Below are 25,037 nucleotides of genomic sequence, written 5' to 3'. Positions count from 1 at the left end.
CACCAATGGTCAAATTTAGATATCCAATCCTTTTTAGATTTTTTTTATTGACAAAATCTTGCTTCCTTTGAACTTTTATCCACCAAATTTGTCATACAAATGCCACTTTTTAAATTATTATTTATATGTCAGGAGTTTCTTGAATTGTTTAATTTTGAGGCTCCCTCAAGACCTGGAACGTAATATGATAGGGAATATTTATAATTTCAAACCTGATCATAAATGGATGTTATCAGTCCTTTATGAGCTACTTTTAAGATCTAGGAATAGTTTCCTGGCAGAATTTTTAAAAAAAACTATGGGAACAAGATTTTCAACAGTTAATTTCCGAAACTACATGGGTCTCTATTCTGAAGTGAGCCCTTTCATCCTCTCTTTGTGCTGGACACTCATTAGTACAATTTAAGATCGTACACCAAGCCCACTATTCCAAAGTTCAATTGGATAAACTCTAATCTGTCTTCTAAATGTAGTAAATGTATAACTGAAGAAGGTTCATTTATCATATGTTCTGGTTATCTCTTTCTCCTTCCAATTTTTGGGAAGGGGGATTTCGTACCTTGTCTTTAGTTCTTAACATTGTCTCCAAATCCTCTTTTTTTGGAATAAGTGGGCCAATGGGTCTGTTATTGACTGCTTCACAATCCCATGTAGTTTTCCTCACCTCCCTTATTGCTAGTAAGGCCATATTAATGAGATGGAAAGATGCCGTCCCTCCCACATACTCAGTCGTTGTCTGATATGATGGCATGTTTGACTTTAGAAAATATTAGATGCTTCACTACTGAAATGAATCTTAATTTTCTTTCTTTATGGGGTTCTTTTCTTAATTATTTAAAACATTTGTAAGATTAGTTAACTTTTGGTTTTTGACCCCATTGATTAGCCTCCTTTTTATTATCAGGTAGTGGACTGCTTATGTTTAGCAAGTAGCCTCTGAAGAGAGGGGGTTGATAATTAGTGTAGTACTTTTTTTCTTTTCAATCTAACTTAAGTATGAACATCAATTTTATTATTACATCTGACTTGTTAATACTTTTCTTTATTATTATGTACCTGTGTAACATTTACTTGATGAAACCAATAAAATATTGAAAAAGAGTTTAATTATGGGTAGTGTTATCAAGATTATTCAATGAAATGAACTGTAATTGTCCATTGCAATAGAATATGGACATTTCTGCCCTGCAGAGATATTGAGTTATGGACAGCTCTTGGGTACAAAACCCTTGTATAATCTGGGGACTGTCAAAAATCATTCAATCTTCTGTATGTGTGCATGTGGATGCTTTTTAAATATTCCTCTTGTATCCTCTTCCACCACTTCCTCTGGCAGTATGTTGTAGGCACCTACTGCTTTCTGTATATAAAAAGTAAGACCTCATAAATCTGTTTCATCTTAAAGCTATGTCTAGTATTTGATATTTTCACCCTGGGTAAAGGACTCTGCCTATCTTACCCATCAATACATTTCATTTACTTCTATTGTGCTTCCCCTTAGCCTCTAACCCTCCAGAGCAAACAGTCCATGTTTGTCCAACCTTCTCTTTCAGCTATTATTTTCCAATCCAGGTGACGTCATGCTGAACTTTTTTTTTTGCATTCTCTCCTGATCCTCCATTCCTCAGGTTATGCTGCATTCAGAACTGCACACAATATCCCAAATGTGTCCAATCAAAGGTTTTGAACAGCTGCAATGTGACTGATATTTATACTCAGTGCCCTAACCAACGAAGGCAAGCTTCTTTCTTATCCTGTCTACTTGTGTGGCTGCATTCAGGGAGCTATGGATTTGTACCCAAGATTCCTCTGTACATCAATGTTCATGAGTGTCCTGCCATTTACTGAATCCCTCCTTTTGTGGTTGACTTTCCAAATTCCAACATGTCTGGATTCATCTCCATCTTCCATTTCACTACCCATTTTTTTTCCAACCTATCTATATCCTGTTAAATCCTTCGACAACCTTTTTCACTCTCTTCAACTCTGACAATTTTTTTTTCTGTAACCTTGTGATCAGCCTGCCTACATTTTTAACCAAATAATTTATATTGATCACAAGCAGGTCCTAGTATTGATTCTGGCAGAACACTTCTGGTCACAGATGTCAAATCCCCCCCTCCACTTCCTTATCTATGGCCAAGCCAATTTTGAATCCAGTCCATCAAGTTTCCATATACATCCTGTGCCTTGATCTTTGGCTCAGCCTAACATAAGGAGCCTTGTGGAAAATTTGTTTAGGTCCATGTAGACATAATCCACTGCTCTACCTGCATCAATCATCTTCACCACCCCCCTTAAAAACTCAATTGTTGGTAAGATGTGTCCAAAACCATGCTATCTCTTATAAGTCTACAATTTTCCAGATAGAGTAATTCCTGTCCCTAAACATTGCTGATCTGTTGATCCTACCACTGGGCTGTGCGGTTCATCGTACCTGTGAGGCTGCAACAAACAAGAATTTTGGTCATCTGTGCATTGTATTTATACATATGACAAGAAATATATTCTTTAAGAGACCTAGATCACCTCCTTGATATTAGTATAGGCCAGAACATCACCCGACCCATCCTTTATCTCACTATCCTCCACATTCTGTGTGAATACTGATGTAAACTTTCATTCAGTACCTCATCTATTTTCTCTGCCTCCAGGCATAAATTCCTTTCCTTGACCTTGAGTGGTCCTACCCTCTCCCAAGTTGCCATGTTTATAATATATCCATAAAATGCCCCCTTGGGATCCTCTTTCCAAGGACATTTCATGGTACCTTTTTAGCCCTCCTGATTCTCTGTCTCTCTGGTTTCATTTCATCCCAAAGGTCCTATTTGATTTCAACTTCCTAACTTTACATTTACTTACTTTTCATTTTTGCATAACTTAACACCTTTCATTTTCCAAGATTCCAAATTTTGCCCTTAATTGTCTTTCTCACAGGAGTATGTTGATCCTAACTTCTAACTAGTGTGGCCCTTTCCTTAGTTGGATTATGTACATATTCTGTCAAAAGCTCTCCTGGATACACCGAACAAATTCTGTCCCCTCTAAGCCAATGGCACTAAATACGTCCCAGTCAATATTGAGGAATTCAAAATCACCCTCTACAACTACCCTGTTGCTTTTATTGTCTTTCCAAAATCTGTCTACCTATCTGATCCTTTCTCCTGTCGGCTGTTGAAAAGCATACAGCATAACCCCATCATTGCTCGTATTCCTGAGTTCTACCTATATTATCTGACTGGATAAGCTCTCCAGGTTGTCCTCTCTATGGGGTGCTGTGGCATGCTCCCCAACCAGTAGTGTAACTCCCCCAATTTCTTATACATCCTTCCCAATTTGTGTCTGAAATATCTGAATACTGGAAAGTTGAGCTGTCAGTCATGCTCTCATCTCAACCAAGCCTCGGTCGTGGTTCCATTTACTAATCCAGGCCCATAATGCTCACTGCACTGAAATACATTTCCTCTGCAATACGCCAAAGGAATTATGTTCTGCATATGCTGCAGAATTGCAATGGATATGCAAGCACGACCCCTGCTGGGAAGTGTCAAGTGGAATTTCTGGCATAACATGACAGCCTGAAAATAGTTGCAAGTCTATTTTCATTCAGTATGTAGCAGTGCACTAAACATTACATCATCTAATTTTGAGTCAATAAATCTTCGAGTCTCCCACTTCCTTTATTTTGTTCAATTATTAATTCTGAAATAAATCAAGTGCATTTAGTCAGCAAATTGTGACATTACTACCTCTACAGCACTCTGTAAAGCACTCCGAATGATTTTAAAATTATAATGAAGGGAGCACAGAGTATTAAGCAGATCTGTGTGACACCAATTAAATTTGACCTTGCAATTCTATTTGTCAAAGCCATCAGTATTGATGATATATAACATTCCAAGTTAGAAAAAAATGCACGTGATTGAATTTGTGATTGTAATATTTAATCTAATTAATGCAATAAATACCTTGAATGAACAATACAACACATGGCCATTCCATTATTGTATTGTATCCCACTATAATGTGTTAGACATTGGATAAAGATGCATCTTGGTGTTGGTCAATAAGATTATTTAGTTATGTCAAAAATTCAAATGCCAATGAATATTTGCAAAATCATTTCACTTCTGGGGTGTTGAATAAAACACACTTTAGAAGAGTTTTTATTGTTGGGCTCTTCATGAACAAGACAGTCTGAAGACCTTTCTGGACTTAAATTATTATTACTTCTGTCATTTTGAAAATGTTTAAATGCCTTGTACTAGCCCACAGTTTTTTTTAAAGCAGACCTTATTTATGACTTATTGTATAGAAAATTAGCATTTTAATCAGATAATGAAAAGAACCCCCCCCCCCCCCCCCCCCCCCGGATACTCTGCAATTTTTTGTTAAGGAAAAAAAACATGACTATGAAAATGGAGTTGAACAAGAGAGTCTTCAGACGCTGCAACAATGAAAATGTCATTTAGAAATTCTGGTGTGCTATTAGACAACATTTTAAAAATCCAGAAGGGGAAAAGTGTCATTCAGTCTCTCCAACCTGTTCTGTAATGAATTAGATCCTGACTGATCTGTATCTCAACACCAGATTTCATTTTGACTTCTTTGAATTTGGTGTATTATGTGGGAATCTCTTGTCTATCAGCCTGTTTTCTAAACTTCAATTGATGCCACATCCACAATCTATTAGTCTAAAAGAATTTCATATTCCCACACTCTGCTTTGTGAAAAGGACTGTTTATATACCAATTTGTGTTCTTCCCTCCCATTTCTTTAATCTTGGAAATGTCTAGATTTCTGTTTGATTGAATTTTTTCATAATTAGTTTGATTAAATCATGTATAGCCTTTCAATGCCTATTCACATTCCAAGTGTATTGTTATCTAATTGTACAAGTACCACCCGACGAAACAACGTTCTCTAGTTTTTGATGCAAAAAGTGCAAACACAGAACCAGGCATAACACGCCTACTTGTTTATAGATCAGTTTGTGTATATTCACTGCAATGTCAGTTAATTGTAAAATTTAATTCTAATAACTTTATTATGTCCAATTTTGCAACTAAATTTCATATTACTGACTTGTGCATCAAAATTCCAAACATAGATTTTTTTGGTATATTATATGCTGTTCCTTTTATTTAACAAGTCTTAAATTATTTCTTCATTGCATCTGGAATTTTGAGTCCTGGATAGGTGATGGTGGGATTTATTGATTGCATTTGGGGGTTGCTTTTGGATCCATGTTCAGTTAAATCTGTGTTACCTGGAATTCAAGATTCCGGCAACCTCAAGCAGTTGGAAAAAGTAATCGCAGAAAATCAATGGGTGAAAAACACAAAAGTTTAAAATTGGTGTGCATCACTGATCGTTCTCCCTTCATGCAACGTGCAATCTCAATCAACCAGAAAACTCGCTTATCTGGCATCTACCCATCTCCATATGTGCTGAATACCCAGGTTTTACTTTAATTTGATTTGTAGTCTAGATGCTTTGTGTATCACAGGGAATTTTGTAAAATAGGACTTCATCTACCAAACAAGATGGCATAACATTGCTTTCTATTTTGGGGTAGATTCTGGTGGTTCTTTTAATCCAGTGTTGCAACAGTTAAATTGCAGCAATTGCTAAATATAGGACAATCATTCTAGTATATCTGGTCATTAACCAGATACTTTGATTTGTGCACATTTAAATTTGATAGTACTTTGTACTGTAATTATGGTGCCTTGGAATAGGCTGATACTAATAGATTGGTTAAATTTAGTTTGCCATGGTGAAGTGCAAAACCAATGCTATCGAGGTTCAGACCCGAAACATCAGTAATATATCTTTACCTCCTATAGATGTTGCAAGTCTGGCTAAGTTCCTCAAATATATCTGTGTTTTGTCTACAATCATGGCATCTGTGGACTTTCATTTATCATTCCATTATCAATCAAACAACTAGTACAATTTGTTCCAGATTGATCTTTTAAAATCCAATTTCACAAATAAAAATATCTTTTAACGGAAGTAGTCTGTATAGGAAGGCACAATTCAATTTACTCCTCTAAACCATATGGAAGTGTTGTCACATTGCCAGAAAACTCGATCATATTTGCAAATCTTAAGAATGAATAACAAAGTCAGAACAGGATACAAAATAGTTTAAAGAAACCGACTGAACTATAATTTATGCAAATACTTTGCATACATCTGGATTAAATATGTCTGAATAAGCACTCTATTTAATTTGGTAATAATCATCTTTTATTATTTCCAGACCTTTTAAAATATTCTGACAACTAAGAACAAAATTAAAAGCAATTTAACAAGTGAAATTGTGCTCATTTTCATCAGAGAGCCATCTAGTGTTCAGTTAACTAAATGCTGGAGAAACCTTAACGATGAAGGATTCAGGCCTGAAATGTTGGTTATGTATGTATCTTTCTTTTTGCTGTATAAAATATGCTGTTTGACCTGCTGAGTTTTTCCAGAATTGTGTTTTTTTTTTTAACTTCAATCCCAGTGTCTGCAGACTTTCGAGTTTTGCTCCTGTCAGTTAACTAAATGCAAGTATCATGAATATATTGGACTAATTTTAATTCTAAAGTGAATCTTGAACTGATTCATGTAGACTGTTCATTCTTGAAAACTAAAATATGGGAGTTTTCCATGGATTGCTTTTGCTAGTCTTTCAGTGGGATATTGAATCCCAAATGGGATTTTCCTAGCTACTTCAGATATAAAGTCTTAACCTGGGTAAAGGAGACAGACCTGTTGCATGTCCCATGCAGTGTCTATTATGGCCTTTGTTTGCTAACAGAACAATAATGCACTGTACAATTTTTATTCAAAACTCCCATGGCAAATAACTGGGTGTATAATTATTATTTCTTTAGTTTGGGACACTATTTAGTATATTTAGTAATATGTTGAAAATGCCCTTGTGTATTTGCCTGAGTAAGCCTGAAACAATTTCTGTTAAGTGGAAAATATTAACTAAATAATCCAAAAAAAAATCATGGCAAAATCTTTGTCCAGCATAAGAATATGGATGTTAAGTTCTGATGCTAACATATGCAGAAGGATAAACTTGTGAAAGTATGGCAGTTTGATAGGGACAGGAGCTATTGTGACATTACTACTTCTTTATCATGTCAACTAATGTGTTCAAGAATCCATCATGTGAAATAATTTTATTATTTGAGATGCTGAAGTAAGTAGATTGTGAATAAATGATACCCACAGAAAGAAACCTTGCTATGAACTGATTATTATTCCTTTAAATTGTGTATTTTGACCCATTTCTGAAAATGCTTCTTTAACAGGATTACATAGGTTTTTACAAATATACAAAGGGTATTTTTTTTCCCTTTGGCTTTCTGTTGAGATTCATCACCTACCTTCAACATCTGAATGCTGTTGTGCATGTTTTGAAAATCACTTTAGAGTTCTGGAGTGTGTTTCTTCTGGGTATCATTGTGAACCATTTAAAAACATTCATTAAAGTATTAATAAAACATAGAAAGCACAGTGTGGGCCCTTCAGTACATGATGTGCTAACCTATATAAACCTATTCTACCATCAATCTACCCTTCCTAATATCACAGCCCATGCATTCTGGGTACCCACTATTCTGTATTTGAAATAAAAAAAATTACTTGACATCTCCTCAAAAATTTGCTATTTTTATCTTAAATGGATGTCCTATGGTATCAGCCATTGCCACACGAAGAAAATGCTGGTTCTCCATTTCATCTATGCCCCTCGTAAATTTGTTCACTTTTCTTAAAGAAATAGGTCCAAGCTCAAACAAATTTCAAGGCATGTTCTCCAACCCATGCAACATCCTGATAAATCTCTCTACATCCCCTTTCAATCTTTTACATCCTTCCTATAATGAGACAACCAGAATTGAATGCAATACTCTGTGTGGTCTAACAAGAGTTTTATAGAGCTACAATATCACCTCATTCTCCTGACTAATGAAGGCCAGCACACCTTGTACTTACTTAACTGTCCTCTCAACATGGCAGCCACTTTTGGTGGATCTATGGACTTGGACCTTAAGGGCCCTTTGTCCCTCCACTCTGCAAAGAATCCTGCCATTAACTACATACTTGGCCTTCAAATTCAATCAAAGTGTATTGCTTCACATTTTTGCAGATGGAACTCCACCAGCCACTTCACCCAACTCTGCAGTATGTCGATATGATGTTGTAACCTCTGATAATCTTCGACACTATCCACAACATTGCCACTTTGTATTTGTTTTTATCTGCAAACTGATTGAACCACTTCTTCATTTGTCATTTATAAAAGCCACAAAGAGTTGGGCTCTCAGATTTAACATTTAATTGAATATTATTCAGATAAAAATTGTGTGTGTATATTTTTATATGTTGGGGTGTGTGTGTATGTATAAACAAAGGAATAATCTACAAATTTCTTGCTTGAATTCAACATGCTGAAAATATTTATTTAAGTGCATGTGCAAGTATCTGCAAATTTACAGTAAGCTGCAAAGGCAATTGGTCAAACAATTCAACGTGAGTAGTTTTAAGATTTCTGCTTTGTGTAAAGTTTGCAAACTACTGTTGTAATATGTACACAATGAAATGCTTTTAAGCATAAATATGAATTAACTTTCCATATAAAGATTTAAAAAACTCAGCCAATACTGTTTAAAAAAAATAGCTTGAGTTTGTAATAACCAACATTTATATGTTACTGAAAGGCACTTTTGCAACGCACTTACAAATTAAGACAACAAATGTTTTTTTTTTAAAAATACTAAAATAAATTTCTGATAAACACATTGCACCAGAAGTAAATTACCTAAATATTTTACAATATGTTATAAAGATACACATCAAACTTAATAAAGCACCTTTGATCTAAAATTTGCCAGACAGCCATAACATACTCTAAATGTCTGCATCATAACTTCAGTGCATACATAATATCCCATTGATCAGGGAGTTCACCAAAACATCAATATCATATCTTGCTCCTGAGTTTGTATTCCAAATGAAATAAGCATAAAATTTTAAGATTTGTACAAAAGAGAAAAATCAGTTTACAAATTTTCAACTCAACATAACAACACATTATATCACCGACAGATAAAGCAACTTTTCCAATTGTTTTGAGGAAGACTGCATTCACATTACAAAAATAGCACCCATTACTTTTTATTGTTGTTCAGAGCTCATGTAAAGTTTACTCTTCTTCCGAAGAAACAAATACGTTGAATAGATTTGCGACAAGTGTCTATGATGTACCAACTTCCAATGAAAGTTGCTGCAAATTTACACTTTCAGTTCTATACACAAGGAGCACCAAAATATAATTAGCAACTGTTTCACAGGAAAAATATGTGGAATTGTGTTTAAACATATGTGTAAAATGAATCACAATGGTTATCCATTTAATCTTCAGTTAATTGACTCTGGTTTACTAAACTGCAACATTAAAAACGACTACAGGATAGTAGATGTATTTGCAAGTTCACCTTCATCCAAAGTCTTACAGATGCTACAAAACTTTTTAATGGTGCTGGTTTTCAACAGATGTTGCTTGATTTGCTGTTTTTTTTATTTTTGTGGCTCAAGGCATTATTGAAGGACTGATGGAAATGATTCAGGTGTTTTGGGCTGAGAATCTAACAAAGGCCAGTGAGAGGGTGGATATTTTTGGAACGTGTGGTAAAAGAAAAATTAGGGATTTTGTTTTGGAAAATCGACACTTATTTTAAAGAAAACCTTTCCTGAAATTAAGCAGGAAAGTGACAGTGAAAGGACTGTGGTAGCAGATGGTAGATTTTCTGAGCAGGAAAAGCTGAGATGATCCAGGACCAAGTGCAAGAGGGGCCTAATTTGAAGTGACAAGGCCATGTACAGTTAATGTTTATGTTAGCAAATTAGAGAATGAAACAAATGTGAAAGAGAAAAGATGAACAGATCTAAAAAAACAGGTGGCATCTGACCTCACTTTAGACATGTCAAGTTTTCAGACATTACTAAAGTACAAATCAATGTGAAAACACATTTTATGACCATTTATCAAAGGTCAAGGAATGCCTCAAGTAGAAAAGCAAAGCACTGGAATTTCAATGTTTCAATGTGTGCATAATAACCAAAAGAGACATTGTTCCTTGCAAGAGACTCACATTGAAACCTACTGAAGCAAATAGATGCTCGTTTATATTCTTCTTCAAATAGTTCTAGCAAAAAAAATGGACAAAGGTGTGTAGACTGGAATTTTGAAGTATCACATTATATATGCACTTGCGATACTCTGTTTAAGGCAATTACTCATCAGTCCAAAGTGATTACATTTTCTCATTTGCAACATCAAAGTCATCACATGTACATGATAAAACAGGGTGAATCAAAGAATGATATTTAGGACACAAAGTGAATTACTTCACATAAATGTCTGTGCAAGGCCATTCCAGCTATATACAGAAATAATGCTGCAGAAATCCAAGGCTTTTATGTTTTCCACAATTCTCTGGAAGAAGATTCAATTATCAATAACCCTAGGAGTCAGCGACATTAATTCATTCGGATGTGTCCTTTCTTAAAGGAATCTTGAAGCTTGTTAATTTTTGTCCAAATAATTGGCTGAGAAGATTACTTTGTGATTCTGCTGTCCGATAATTATTTGATTCAATAGGCTTTGTACCTTGCATCAATCTATGTTTTCGAACTGAACTGTTCACAGTCTGAGTTCCTCCCTTTGAATAAAGTGGAGGTTTTGAGATTAATTCTTTCTTGTGCTTGAATTCCCCAATGAAAGGTCGTATTTCTGGTTGCTTAAGTGGACAGAAATTCATTACATTTTTTTTTGTCTGTGAACTATTTGTCCACGGTCTGGTCCTGGATGCCAGAGGACTGCCTGTTGTCTCATCTCTGGTAGTAGCTATAGTCTGATTATCTTGCGAGATGCAAGATTTCCTCACATAGTCGGATTTTACCAATTTTCTTTTTTTATTCCCTTCATCCACAGTTAATTGGTAGCTGTTATTGTATTTGACACTAGCAGATCTTTTCTCTTTTTGTTTTTTCTGACTAATCTTTGGTTGTGACTCTTTGGTTTGTTTCTCTGAAGGCTTGTATTCACTAACATTTTGCTTTGTCTTTTCAGCAGTTGCTATTTTGACGTGGCTATGACAAGGTATTTTCTGGAGGTCATTTGCTTGTCTGGAACTATCGCATGGTTCATCTGGTTTTATCTTTTCTTTTGATGACTGATTATTCTGTTCAACATTGTCAAGTGGCTTAAATGTGTAAGCGTTCACTGAATTTGGAGGTGATGTGCTGTAGGACTGACTATGCACATCCGGCATGGGTGGAACAGCTAAATCAACTAAATGCAGGTCTGTAGATAATGGATGACTTGCAATTGGGGAGAGACATGGTGGAGAGCTGGGAATATTTTGTGATTGTTCCAGTTCGACTAGAAGCTCAGAAAAGTCGTCCATCATATCTGTACGTGATGGCGTCAACATGTTTACTTTTTCCATTGTGTCATTTACTTCATCTGGTAAGAAAGGCGCGTGCAATGATCCTTCAGGAAAATGGTGCTGAAAATGATCCGATGAAATGGTTGGAATTTTATTTTCTGTATTACCCTCAGTCAATCCATTGTGATTGGTCTTCTGTTTTTTAGTGGGGGGTAACAGTAGGCTTGTATAACTTTGAATAAGATTGCCCTGCGGATCGAGATTTCTATCCTGAAGAGGAACATGTGGTCTCATCACTCCTCTGAATTTATGGATCTTACTCCCCCCTGCCAGGTGTTTTTCCATATGCCTATCATACTGTTCCTTTTTCGAGAAGGTATAGTTACAAGTGCTGCATATAAAAGACTTTTTAATAACATGCATAACATCAGCACAAAGTTCACAGGTATACAGTGTTGTATGTTTAACTTCAGGTTCTTCTATTACTCTGTGTTCACTTTTAAGGTGGGCTCTGAGCTCTTGCATTTCCAAATAGAAAATGGGACACTGATAACATAAATAAATTTTCTGCAAACTATGAACAACTAAATGTCGCTGAAGTTTAAATGGTTTGGGAAATTGTTTCCCGCAGTGATGGCAATCTCTTGAAGGGTCTTTGCAATCTGGATGGATGGAAGCATTTTTCTGTATGGGTTCAGTCTTTTGCATGAGCTCTGGATTTGAGGAAGCTGAGAGTTTAAGCGCACTTGTAAAGGTCAACTTATTTTTAATACTTGTTTCACTTTGGTCTTTATTTTTCCCAGTTTGTTTTTGGTTTTCTTTCAGAACTTTGCTTTCTTTGATCAGGGACCTTGAAACCGAACCAACAGTTTTTGTTTTCCCATGCTTTTTATTTAGGAGAGTGTTAAAAAAGTTTCTCATCACACTATCTTCACTAAAACAATTGGACAATCCAATCACTGACTTTTGAGCTTGCCCTTTCCTGGCAAACTGGGTAGCATGCTCGCGTAAATGCTCATTGTACATCCAAACATCTGAGATTTCTTTCAAACACATACCACATGTCCATACACCTGCTTTATTTTTGGCATGCTTTTCTTTTAGGTGATCTCTCAGCTGTTCTCTGGAACTAAATTTGCGCTGAACACACATGTAGCATGTTGGAGGAGGGGAAGGATTATGCGAGAGTTTGTGAAAATCAAGTTCTCCGAGGGTGAGGAACCACTGAAAGCAAACTTTACACTTGTACTGCTTCTCTTTGGATTTGATACTGATGTCGCCACGGTTCTTTGCCATTTTCCCTTCTTCTGTCCCAGCCTTTGATAGTTTTAAGTTCTGGCTTCCCTCCTCACTCATAACATTTGCATCATTCAAAATAGAAGACTTATTTCCAGGTGAATTGAATGGATCTGCATTTGAAAGTTCATCGGGTGGGTTTAAGGCTTGTATATCACTGACATTTATACTTGTCAGAATGCACTGATCAGAGGTTAAGCCATCAAAAGACTCCAGCAGTTGAGAAGATAATGATTCTGTTGCTTCCTGTTGACTCTGGATGTTTGACATCTGTTTTTGTGTATTCATCAATTTTTCTGAAGTTGATTCAAACAAAGTAATGTTGCCATGTGCTGAGAAGTCCATAACTTCTGGAGGACTGCTCCAAACTGTAGAATTTAGAACAGCATCAGATATTGTTTCTATTTTGCAGTTTTCATACAGTAACCCCATTATGTTATTGCTTCTATTTTCAGATGCTGCTTTACTGCTAGCTTTCTGTGTCACATCTCTACATCTTTTAAGTTCATCACAAGCAGACATACTTTTATTTGCCACTATTTTGCTGTCATTACTTGTATGCAATACAATAGTGTCATCTATTGAAATGGTATCATAATGCTCAGGTCTTTTGTGAAAATGATCTCTATAGGATCTAAGAACTTGTTCACTATCTCCCATGATAAAATCAGCAGAAAATACTTTAATTGATTCTGTGTCCATTTTACATTTTTTGCTCCTATTTCCATAAACCCTTGCACACTTTTTTTTGACAACTGAGTTTTCTTCTGAAAATATTTGTGACACTGCATTATTCAGTGTCGAAAGATGTTGTGACTGTGAATTTGGAGTTATTACCTCTAAAACAGGTAGCTCAAGATCAATAGCATATGGTTTGGATGGTGTAAGGTCCTGCAATGTTTCAAAAATGTTTTCATCATTTGGGCTACCTACTAATGTGGGGGGGTCCATTTCTGTTCTTTTCGGTGGAGAGCCATTGACCAAGTTGGGCACTGAACTGTTGAAGACTGAAGGAACTGTATGATCAGCAAGCTGGCTTTCAATATTATTTTGCACTAATTCTACTGCTTTTTCACTTGTCTCTTGTTCTATTTTTATGTGTTTGCTGTTCTGTTTCCCCTCACATGAGGAACACTCCGTGAAATCGCTCGGGCATTCAAGCTCCCCATTCATCTCCTTTTTATGCTCTTCTTTCAATAAAACATTAATCAGATTACAAGCTTTTTCTTCCACAATTATTGTTTCATTATTTGAAAACTTTTGTCGGGATGTCCATTCTTTTGATGTAATGCACATTTTGATTGTTTTGCTTGTGGATAATGTATTTTCACTCTGCTCTTGACAAATAGTACTGTCACACGACTCTGACCTTACCTGAAGCTGCAATAGAGGACAGGGCTCGTCATCTTTTTCTCCATAATTAACATCCATTTGCTTATAAGATTCTACACCATTAAAAATGAATTCTGGTTCATCGTTTCCATTATTTATTCTGGTTTCTTTTGCTAGATGAGGCATGTCGCGATTTTCTTTCTTGAACTGTCTTGCACTATCTTTAATGTCTATTGGAGCAGATTTTTCTCTTTTGCTTTCATCTCTTGAATATTCAATGATTTTTTTTGACTTTGAAATGCTAACCTTAACAGGTTTATTTGCATCAGACCGTTCATTACACAACATTGTTTCAGTTTCCAGCTCTGATGTTACGATGCAGGGTCCTGCTTTCTCTTTTGTGCTGCCATAATGGATTATATTTGTGTTAATGGATCCTTCAAGAAGTTGATGTTCTTTGCAATGAAAAGCAATTTCAGTTTGTTTAACTGTAGAACTATTTGCTTTAATGTGCTTATCTTCATGCAAGGTAAGCTGCTGGTCAGACTGAATGGTTTCCATGTTTATAGGATTATCCAAGAAATGATCAGCCATGTGAGTTTTCTTTTCTGATGCACAAAACATTGTGTTTTTTGTGTCTTGTTTCCAAACTGTTGTAGGAATATAACGTGTTTCAATTCTGTTTACTTTACTTTTATCACCTTTTAAATGATGCTTGATGGCTTTGTGTCTAACCAAGCCTTGTTTAGATCTAAATGATGCTGAACAAACATTGCACATTTTGACAGTTTGTGGATTGTCACCTGTTTGAGAAGTGGAAAGTTCAACCAATTTCTGTGAATCAGTCTTTGAAATATTTTCTGGAAATAAATTGTTTACTGCCAAATCTAAATGCTCACTGCCATGCAAACCATTCAACGTGTTGGTCAACATCAAACTGTTCACTACAATATCCTCCATATTCACTCCATCTTTTTCAGTATTTTCACTCTTTTCCAACATGTTCATTATTGGTTGTGACCTATCCTCACGCAAATGAAATAAGCCTGGATTCCCACAGAGTTCTCTTTCACCTCTAATCTCTTCAGAACTTTCTGTCAGTTGGTTAACAGTCTTGTCGTCAGAGGACTCAGTTGATTGTTTCTGAATATTTGCAATCTGAGATACTTCATTCATTTGCTGTTCTGCAGCCAAAGAATGGAGTTTATTGTCCTCGGTCCGAGTTTCTGTATCGATAAACCTCTCTTTGCTCTTTGTGAATAAATTAGTTTCCATTTGCTTTATTCCTTTGAGAAACAGTTCATCTTGTACACAGATTTGCAAGTTTTCTTCTCTCTTTTCTTTCTCTGAATAAAGATTTATTTGTGCATTTAATTCTGTACTTGATTTTCTTTTGGTAGAATCTTTACATTTGTCAGTGTTCAAATATTTTTTTAAAGTCTCCTTCGGAATTGGACCAATGAGGGGTGAGCTATGCAAATTTAAACCTGCAGCCCTTTGCGGTGGTGACGGTGGCTCAAGCAACTTCCCTTGGATAGAATGGAAAGTATTTTCATTGTAATTTGAGCTCAGCTCTTCAGAATAATTACAATCGGAATGCTCTTCATTTTCTATCAAGTCATCTAAATTATTCGAAGGGGCAGAGAAATTATTCATTTCTAAATTTGTACCACAGACTTGATTGGATGTAGGGGATTTAGTTAACATTTTAGCAATAGTACAATTATTACCATCTTTAGAAATGTCTGATTGTTCCTGCTGCTTGCATTTATCAAGGTGCAGAGGTATGATATTGGAATAATTATCTAGTAAGGCAAGAGGCAGCTTTTCTGAAATGCTTTCTCTGCAGGTACTCACCGTCCCTATTTCAGAAGATGGTGTAAAACAACAATCTTCAGGTGTATCATCATTTTTGCTGGTATTTAGTTTTTCACCAGTGAATTTTTCATTTGTACAGACCTGAAGTTTGACCTTTTCCATTGTGTCACTAATATCTAATGCTGCTTCGCAATGAACAATGTCATCCATGGTTAAATGTTTAACCTGTGGGATTTCATCAGAAAACGCCTGTGACCAAGAACAATTTGACTGACCAAGCTGCAAGGGTCCTTCCAAGACATCCAAACACTGTTTGGCTTCTTTTTCTGTTTGATGGCTAATGTCTCCACCGAAAACAGTTGCTTCTGCTTTCTTTTGTGGATTAAGAAAAAATGAGTTAGAGCTTTGATTGGACTTCTGAGAATTGTCAGTGATTTCAATGAAATCTTTTCCCTCAATCATCGTTGGATTTATGTTTATCCCATTCAATGATTGGTTATCTGCGAATTCAGAACTTCTAATAACATCATCATCGGATTGTGGAGCTTTCTGTAAATGGTGGGGTAAAGAGATCTGTGACGTCAAGATCTGATCTGAAATCGTAGAGTGGTCTTCATTACTAACACTTGCAATACAGGTGTTTTCAGTTTCCCATGCACTAGAATTTGGTTTAGTGTTTTCATTTACAGTTTCTGCAATATCTTTGGGTACCTTTGACAAACTATCTTGACCACCAGCCCCTACAGCAACATCCAAGCTTTGGCCTTTATTTTTGCTTGCACTCTGTAAAGGTGAAGTCTTGTCCAATGAATTAATGGTGGCTTCATCATTTTGAGTAGTGTTGAAGACTTCTTCATTTTCCTCAGAATTGATGCTGCTCTTTGAAGAGTGGTTTGCTAAACTGTTTGAGACAGCATAACATGGGATCATCATTAATTCTTCATTGTACTGTGTTGTTCGGGCAACAAAGAGCTGAAGTTGCTGCAGGGGATTTGTAGTTGAATCCTGTGCAGTGTTCTTTGCACTACTAGGTTGTTCAGTAGAGCTTATTTCAACATATGATGGACTGACATTATCATTTATCCTTTCTTTGTATTTTATCTCTGGAGATCTCTCTGAACAAACCATTTGACGTGTTAGGATAAGTGATGATTCAGCTTCAGACTCTGATAGAAAGCTACATATTTCAGTTTTTCCACTTGACTGCTTGTCGGATGTACTTTGCTGTTGATGGTTTACAAATTGTTCCTCTTGTGAATGATCTGCAGTAACAAAACTGAAATTATTTTCTGCAATGCAAGAATCTCCATTCACACAAGGTGAAGGAGGTGCAGTGTTTTCAAAAGTGAGTAACGCTGAATTATGTTCGAGCTCTGATTGTTTCCCTGTAACATAACAGTCAGGAGGTTCATAATGAGGAGACATGCAAAATGGTTTTTCATGGTTTGTACCGTTAGCATAATTTTCACCTTTATTCAGAGTTCCCTGGTCTCCATCTGAACTCTGTTGTAATGAATTTCTGCCTAATACAGTACCTGACATTATTGCAAGATTTGCCATTAGATTTTTTGTGTAATACTGGTTGTCTAGTTTCTCTTCGGTTTTTTCTGAGTAATTCTCAGGGAAAACTCCACATTCTTCTTGATTATCATGTCTTTGGTCATCATCTTCTCTGTTTTCTGAGCTATTAAGATGAATTTGATAAAGGGATTGATTATCCTTGGGTGGAGAAATTGGATTTTCACGAGCTTTTTCATGTGTTTGGAAATCTGGTTCAGTGTCCAATGATACCAGCTGAAAGGGACAAGCCCACATATCTTCATTATCATCAATACTCCCAACAGTACTTACGTGATCAACTTTGGGGGCATTTAATATTGTGCCCTTACAGTATTCTGATGTGTTTGTATCAGCACTGAAGCGATTACTTGAAGTATGCACATTCTTCATGTTATCTTGATCTTGCTCCAAAGGCGGAGATGTAGGTGAACTAATTTGATTCTTTAAGGCTCCATTCACATATTCTTCAGTACTTCTTTGAGAAGCAGCAGTAACATGATTCCTTTGAGGGGCCTGAAGCTGATTTTCTAATTCTGTCACCAACCTTTTTATTTCGAGATCATCGTCTGATAAGGGAGCTGCTAAGGAACCATTTTGGTCATCAAGTTTTTTGATCAGAAGGGATGAAGTTCCAACAGGAGATGGCCCTGCTGGATGGGAATATTTCTTAATTTGTGTTGGTTGTATAGAGAGATCTTCAAAATGTGGAAGTTCCTCTGGTAAAATTGTGCTCATGTCTGGCAACAAATTCCAATCCTTGTGTTCCAGAAATGGAGAATATTGCAGATGAAAAGCTGCCTCACTGTCTCCTTTACCACTATTGCAAGAAAATTCATAATAGTTTTCTTTGTCGACCAAAGTCTCTGCATATAGCTGACTATTAAAACTTGATATAGGCATCTCCCCAAATATTCCTGCTGCATGGAAAGACACTGGAGATTTAATTTTGGCTTGGCATTTTTCTCTTGAATATGGATTTAAGTACCTTTTGAGGTGATTCTTCTGTAAGTAATTGTCACTGTGCTCATTTTGACAGAAAAAAATATCTTCCATACGTGATGAACCATTAGGTAGAGCTTCTGAGAAAGAAGCAGAATGGTAATTTTCTAAATCTTTGTGTCCACAATATATTCTGTTCATGCTGTTCTGAGCTTCAAGATCATAAGCTTGAATATCAAATGCAGATGAATTATCATGAAAGCATCCAGCATTTGGCTTATAGGCAACTGTCGATCCAGCAAGACTGTCTTTCATTTTGTTGCTTACATCTGTTAAATTATCTTTCATGCCTGTAGTTGGCTCTGTGGTATGTGTTGAATTGTTTAGACATGCACTGGCAGTGGAATATTCAACAATGCTATCTTCACAAGAAGAGAATTTTTCTATAACTCTTTGATCAAAAGTTAATTTAGTATTTGGTGCTATAGAGTCATCACTTACCGTCGCACCATTCTTCTCAAAGGACTTGTGTGTCTGTGACCTCTTTTCACTGTAACTAAGCTCAGCATGTCTTTGGTTAGAACCTACTATGCACTGGTCCTCCATCTCCACATTTTGTGACTCCTCATGGTAATCTAAATGCATCATTGTACGGCTCAAACTCTGAGACCCTGTTCCTGAGAATAAACATTTAGCTGAACCAAATTTTTTGGTTCTTGGGAAAACTGCTTGGTCAATTGAACTATCTATTACAGTTCTTGCTGATTTGCCAATCACATTATCTGGTCCAATGCATTCTGCATGAAATGTTTGATCATTCATTAAAGTAAAGGTAGAATGTTTACTTTTGGGAGTATTTTTGCTTTTCTCATTACCTGAATCTGTTTGTTCTATTCTATTTGGACTGTTGGTATTTTCACTTGAACTACTGGTAAAGTTGCTGTATTCGCTGCTGGTAGAAGATTGGCTGCTTCTCCTTCTGAACCTTCTTTTACGGTATCTCTTTGCTCGATTCCAGCCCTCTGTTCCCATGCCATGGTCTGGAGTTTTCTTGATTTTTATGTACCGCCATGATTCTTCAGCTGCAACTTTGCCACATTTGGTTTTGTGTCCTCTTGTGATGCTATACTTGGCTAATTGATTTAAATGTGGAGTTAGATATTTGCCACTCAGACGTTTTGTTTCTTGATCTGAATCTGAAATATAGTCGTATTCTCCCAACTTACTGGTGTGTTGATGTGGAAGCAACTGTTCACTTACTAGAGAAACCTGCAAATTTTTCCTGCTTTTCACCTGTAATTTGTGCAGTTTGTTCTTCTGTTGCACTATCTTGTGAATTAATTCCTTGCTCCAAGTTCTAGTGCTTGATCTTTTCTTGATATTCTTTAAAGCAGGTCTGTGTAATTTGGAGCTGCTGTTTACAGTTAAAATTTTTAATGGAGTTGAGTGAAAAGTTTCCTGGATATCATTGTACTTGTCTCTTTCAAACTTCTTTCTCAAGTTTTGTGCTGGTTGAGATAGAGCTTCATTTATTCTACGCTGAAGTACAGCATCAGCATCAAACTTCCCCCCCCCCTTTGGCTTCATCGTTTTTGGACAAGGATTTGTGTATTTTAGGGAATCAAAAGAACTCTCATGAGAAAAATTTTTAATACTGAATTTATTCACCTGTTTGGAATATGATTTAGATAAGAAAGCAGTCGTGGAATCTCTTTTATTATGTTTCCTGTTATGTTGCTTGCTTCTTTCCTTTTTCTGTATATGTCTCTCAGTTTTTCTTTTGTGATATAGAGTCTTCATTTGTACAGCTTGTTTGTCTTCTATTTCTGCAAGTTTGGTAACAACTTTGTTATCTAATGGTATGCAGTCTTTCACCTTGAATGCAGTTCCAATTCCCGCATTTTTTATCGTAGAAAGTTCATCATCTGCAAAAGCTTCTATGAAGCTGCTATCAATTTCAGCATTATCGGATTGATAATCAAGACCATTCAGTGTCTCATTGATTAAGCTGTCAAGTTTTGCATCATCAATCTCTAAATCAGAAGCTGTCAGTGAAACTGAACCTGATCCTGTTCCACTAAAAACGTTAAGTTTAAAGGGATCATCTTTGGGATCAGCTAGAGTTTCACTGTCTAATAACAAGTCACAGGACTTGCTTAAACAGAGTGAAGTCTGATGTGGGTCAGGTCCACTTCGACTTGAATGAAGAACAGTTCCTTTTGCTGATTCTGCATGGAGCCGTCTGCTCTCGACAGCTCTGGTTGGATCATGCAGTTCTGAGTGAGAACCTGAATGAAGCCCATAGAACTGGCGATGATCAAGAAATGAAGCAACGTTATTAAAATTTTGATCACACTGTTTGCACGTCAGCAGCACGTCTAGTTGGTCAAGGTTTGCACTGCTAAGGGAATTGGCAAAGAACTGTTCTGAAAAGGACTGTGACTCAGTGGCAAAGCTATTTGTACATCCATTGATCTTAGCATTTTGTTGTGAAAATGAATTTTCCTGGGTATATAATAAACTGTCTTTGTTTCCCCTGGAATGATCAGCTGAAGAATATGTGAATGCTCTGAGATCATTATGATGGTGTAAAAAGTTAGCATTAATCTGTTCAGATGAACTGAAGTTTTTCCCTTCCTTGATATGGCTTCCCTGCTGATAGAAATTGGATGCTGTGGTTACGGTGGGCATGTGACTTTCTTCTGAGTTTGTGTTAAGAGGGCTGTTTGCACTATACACAGTAGATACTGGAGAAAGAGATGAACATGTGCTGGTAGATCCAGTGTTGAGAGCTGGTGAAGGTGGAGGAGAAGGATATGGAGAACCTGGCATATTCCTGATTTTGGCCATTGTGAGTGTTCCATGACTGCTGTCTAATGTTGGTGCTGGGACAACTGGATTCAGATTACAGAATGTATTTGTGTTTCTTGTCTCGCAGAGTGAAGTACTGGGATTGTCTAAACCATTGTGAAATGCAAAAGCAGTAGCTGTGTTATTGTTTTGGCCATTCTCATTGTTTCTACTACTTTGAAGTTCTTCATTATTGCCATGGTGTTTGATACAAAAAACTGCTGGATTACAGAGGGGTGCATTTTTCTGTACTTTCTTACATTCTTGCCATTCTGAGGTTCCAAATGGAAAGACCAACTGTTGACTTATGAGTTGTCTAGAAAGTTCAATTCTATTTTGGTTTGATGTTGTGGATGTGAGGTGAATTTGTTGCCATGGTAAGCTAAAAGCACAGTTTCTTGGAATGTGCTGTTTTTGGTCAGCATGTGACAAATTAGTAACAGATTGGCTAGGATATGCAAATTGGTTTGCAGCTGAAGAAGAGGAAGGTGCAGAATCGTGGTCCCTTGTGGGAAACATTCTGTTTCCTTCCCAAACTTGTAGTACCCTGGATTGACTCTGAACTTTATTTGAAAGGCTTTTCTCAAAAGGCACTAAACCATCAGGAACGTTGCTGTTTGAAGAACCATCGTAAACTTTATCCTGAAAGTGCATTTGGGGTAAAGAACTTTGTGTAATGCTCCTTCTCAGGAATTTTCCCTGAGAGTCCATTCTTTCAGTGCCTTGGTCATCTTTTAAAGATGAGCACTTTTTGTTCATAGTTACATATCCAACACCGTTATTGTGCAAACCATCTGATGTACAGATGGTTTGATTTTCTTGGTAAGTACTCTGATTATGCTCTATAGCACCAGTGGAAGGTATAGCACCATTTATTTCGCTTGGATTATCTACTCTTTCTTTGTAATGAGATGCACGATGGTTGGATGGATGCAAAAACTGTGTTTGGTGGGAAGGCTGTGGGTAGCTTCTACCATCTGATACAGTGCCATATTGTCCATTGCTTAAACCTTTCTCATGACTATCAGCTGAAAGTTGGTAGACAAAACCATTATGTGCTACCTGGGTATTAGGCAATGGAACATCCAAGTAATCTTGTTGAAAGTGGCATTGACTACTGTGCTCGTTGTTAAATGGATCAGCAGCTACTTCATGAAACTGTGGATATGGAAATGGAATTGATCTAAAGCCATGTGTATTAGACTTGCTGCTTTCTGCTGCTACAGGAAAAGTGCTCTGCTTCTGAGGGGACATTCCATAGTTAGAACCTGAATATGTCTTGTCTGCAGAATGCCAATCCACCGAAAAAGGTGAAATGTTAGAATTGTTTCTGTTTCCATGAAATTCTGGATATTGCGATTGGCTATTGAAGTTGGTGTTAACATTTACCTGTGAATGTGTTTTTGTTCCTTGGTTCTGACTTGCAACCACTGTGGTGTGTGAGGTATAATTTGTGGAGGTATGGCTTGCAGAGTCCTGCACGTGTCTGCTATAGTTGAGATCCTCTTGTTGGAGTTCTGCCTCTCTTCCAGGTATACTGGGTACATTGAAACGATAGCTCCCTGTTCCAAGTTCTCTGTTTCCTTCTAGTTTCCTAGCAGAAGTAACCTTTTGTTGTGGGTATGCAATTCCAATAGTGGGATTGGATCTGGAATTAATATTAAGTTTATAAAGATTGTGTGGCCCTTTCCCATATCTTTTGTTTTTCTCTTTTCCTTTGGTTTTCCCAGTTGGTGATTGAGGACTACTTTTGCAATTTGTTGAAGACCACGTTTGTTCACTCAAAAACTTTGGTTTCCTCTGAAGTGACTTAAAGTCAATTCTTCCCGTCTGCTGAGGCCTAATTACAGCCTCTCGCTGGTTGTAGCTATCCTTGTTTTTTCTGTGGAGATGAGAATTATTCAAGGATTCACTATTCAGTACAGTCTTGCAGTTTTCAGACCCATTAATGTTACTGTTGTTTAATTTTCTATGGTCTTTTTCACTGAAATGTTCAAAGCCATCCTCCTTTTGCTGCTGTTTGGGATCAGTGTCTGAATCTTTAATTGCATAAACATGCTGTGTGTCTCCCGTCATGATATCAAAACCAAAAATAGGAGTTTGTTACTGTCTTTGTACTAAATTACTCTAGCTTCCTTCAGAGGCATGGCCAGTTATTCTTGATGAACTGCAACAACATTCTGCAAGCCAAATATGACTGAATCAATTTAAAAATCATCCTAAAAGGAGATGGATATCTTTCAGGGACAACCTGTAGATCTTCCATCATTAATGCCACAGATATCTGAAAGAAAAGAAAATATAATCTCAGTACCTGGAATGTATGATACAAGATTAAGGCTTGCGTACCTAATTATATATCATTTATAACACTGTGCTTAGTTCTAGGACTGTTCTAATGATCACTAATATCAGTACCACTACATCAGAAAGCTTTTGGATCACATGATCATCACAACCAATTGTGCAAAGAGTAAATAACTGAAGCAAAGGCAAATTAGGATGTTTCAAAATACCTCGACTATTGGAGGAGACTTCCACTAATTTCTTTCAAGTAAATTTACTTGTAACTGATGTATGGCAATTTTGCTCAAAACATTACCACACAGATTCTTAATTATTCGTGCAATGTTTCCAGAGTTGTATCCTTTAAAACTGTTGTCTATTTATGTATGCCTGACCCCATATGTAATGGTTAGGTTTGGCATAAAGATTAGAGGTGAGCAATTTCTAGGAATCATCACTGATACAAATTTATGAGTACCGGATAGTGTAATGCTGTTACAGCACCAGTGATTGGGACCGGGGTTCGAATCCTGTGCTATCTGTAAGGAGTTTGTAGGTTCTCCGTGTCTGCGTGGGTTTCCTCTGGGGGCCCTAGTGTCCTCCTACCATTCGAAATGTACATGAATTGGGTGTAATTGGGCAGCATGGGCTTGTGGGCCGAAATGAAAGTTTAAAACAAAAAAATTAAATTTAATGTCCACAAATTCAGGGTTGCTAAAACTGTCCAAGATTGAGATTTTTTGGCTTAGAGAGCAATTTTTTTTTTAAATGAGGGTCTAACTGAAACCTGAATTATACATTAAAAATATTCTCTCTCATAGCCTACCTAAGTTTTTAGCAGATCTGTAAACCACAATGATCATTTTTGCTTCAACAGCTATAATGAATTTGCATTCTTTATAACAGTGGAAACAGAGCAGTTGTCCAGCATGAGGTTGTGCCAGAAATGATCAGAGCAGTATCCTTCTCTAATTCTGCCTGTTTGTAAGGCCCTTGTCAAGCAAATGAGCTTTTCAGGGAATTTTGATGAAAAGATTGGAAGTTCCCAAACTTCAGTTGGGAAGTTCAGTACAGATCTTTTTGAAAACAGCAATCCAGAAAATTTGGGCACATTAGTTTGGGGGGTGGGGAACTGTTCTGTTTCTCTTTGGCTGTCAGTTTAATTCTCCTCCTCACATCCACTCCCAAAGATTTTGTTCTTGGCCTCCACCACTGTTCCACAGCAGCTGAGGTAAATGTACTGGAACAATGCTTCATCTTTTGACTGGCCACATTATTAACTTAAAATGAAGCTTTTGTTTGTTTGTTTGCTCAGTTATAAACCTCTTATAGTCCCTTTTATACAGAGCTTGTCTTCTCTGCCTTTTGAGCACTGTGTGAAAGAATTGCAGGGTGAATTAGGGTGAATTAAACTGCCCATCTTCATCCACCTAGGTAGGTAGTCTCAGCAGTGGAGCGTATTTATCTCAAGGAGCCATTTTTTCTCAGTTTTGTGTG

General features: G+C 36.7%; 1 protein-coding gene and 1 long non-coding RNA gene across 2 annotated transcripts in view; one reads left to right on the top strand and one right to left on the bottom strand.

The window, feature by feature from the left end:
• The window catches only part of LOC138744948 (uncharacterized), a 149,677-nt gene that overhangs the window by 64,518 nt on the left and 60,122 nt on the right, over positions 1-25,037 (top strand). The gene's annotated exons all lie outside the window — the stretch shown is intronic.
• znf469 (zinc finger protein 469) lies at positions 10,533-23,330 on the bottom strand. The gene is given in 1 exon segment (XM_069899557.1): positions 10,533-23,330. A coding segment is annotated over 1 exon segment (12,798 nt).

This window comes from Narcine bancroftii, chromosome 10 (assembly GCF_036971445.1).
Source record: "Narcine bancroftii isolate sNarBan1 chromosome 10, sNarBan1.hap1, whole genome shotgun sequence".
Lineage (NCBI taxonomy): Eukaryota > Metazoa > Chordata > Chondrichthyes > Torpediniformes > Narcinidae > Narcine > Narcine bancroftii.
The sequence above is the reverse complement of the archived record's forward strand: the minus strand, read 5'-3'. Positions and strand labels throughout refer to the sequence as shown.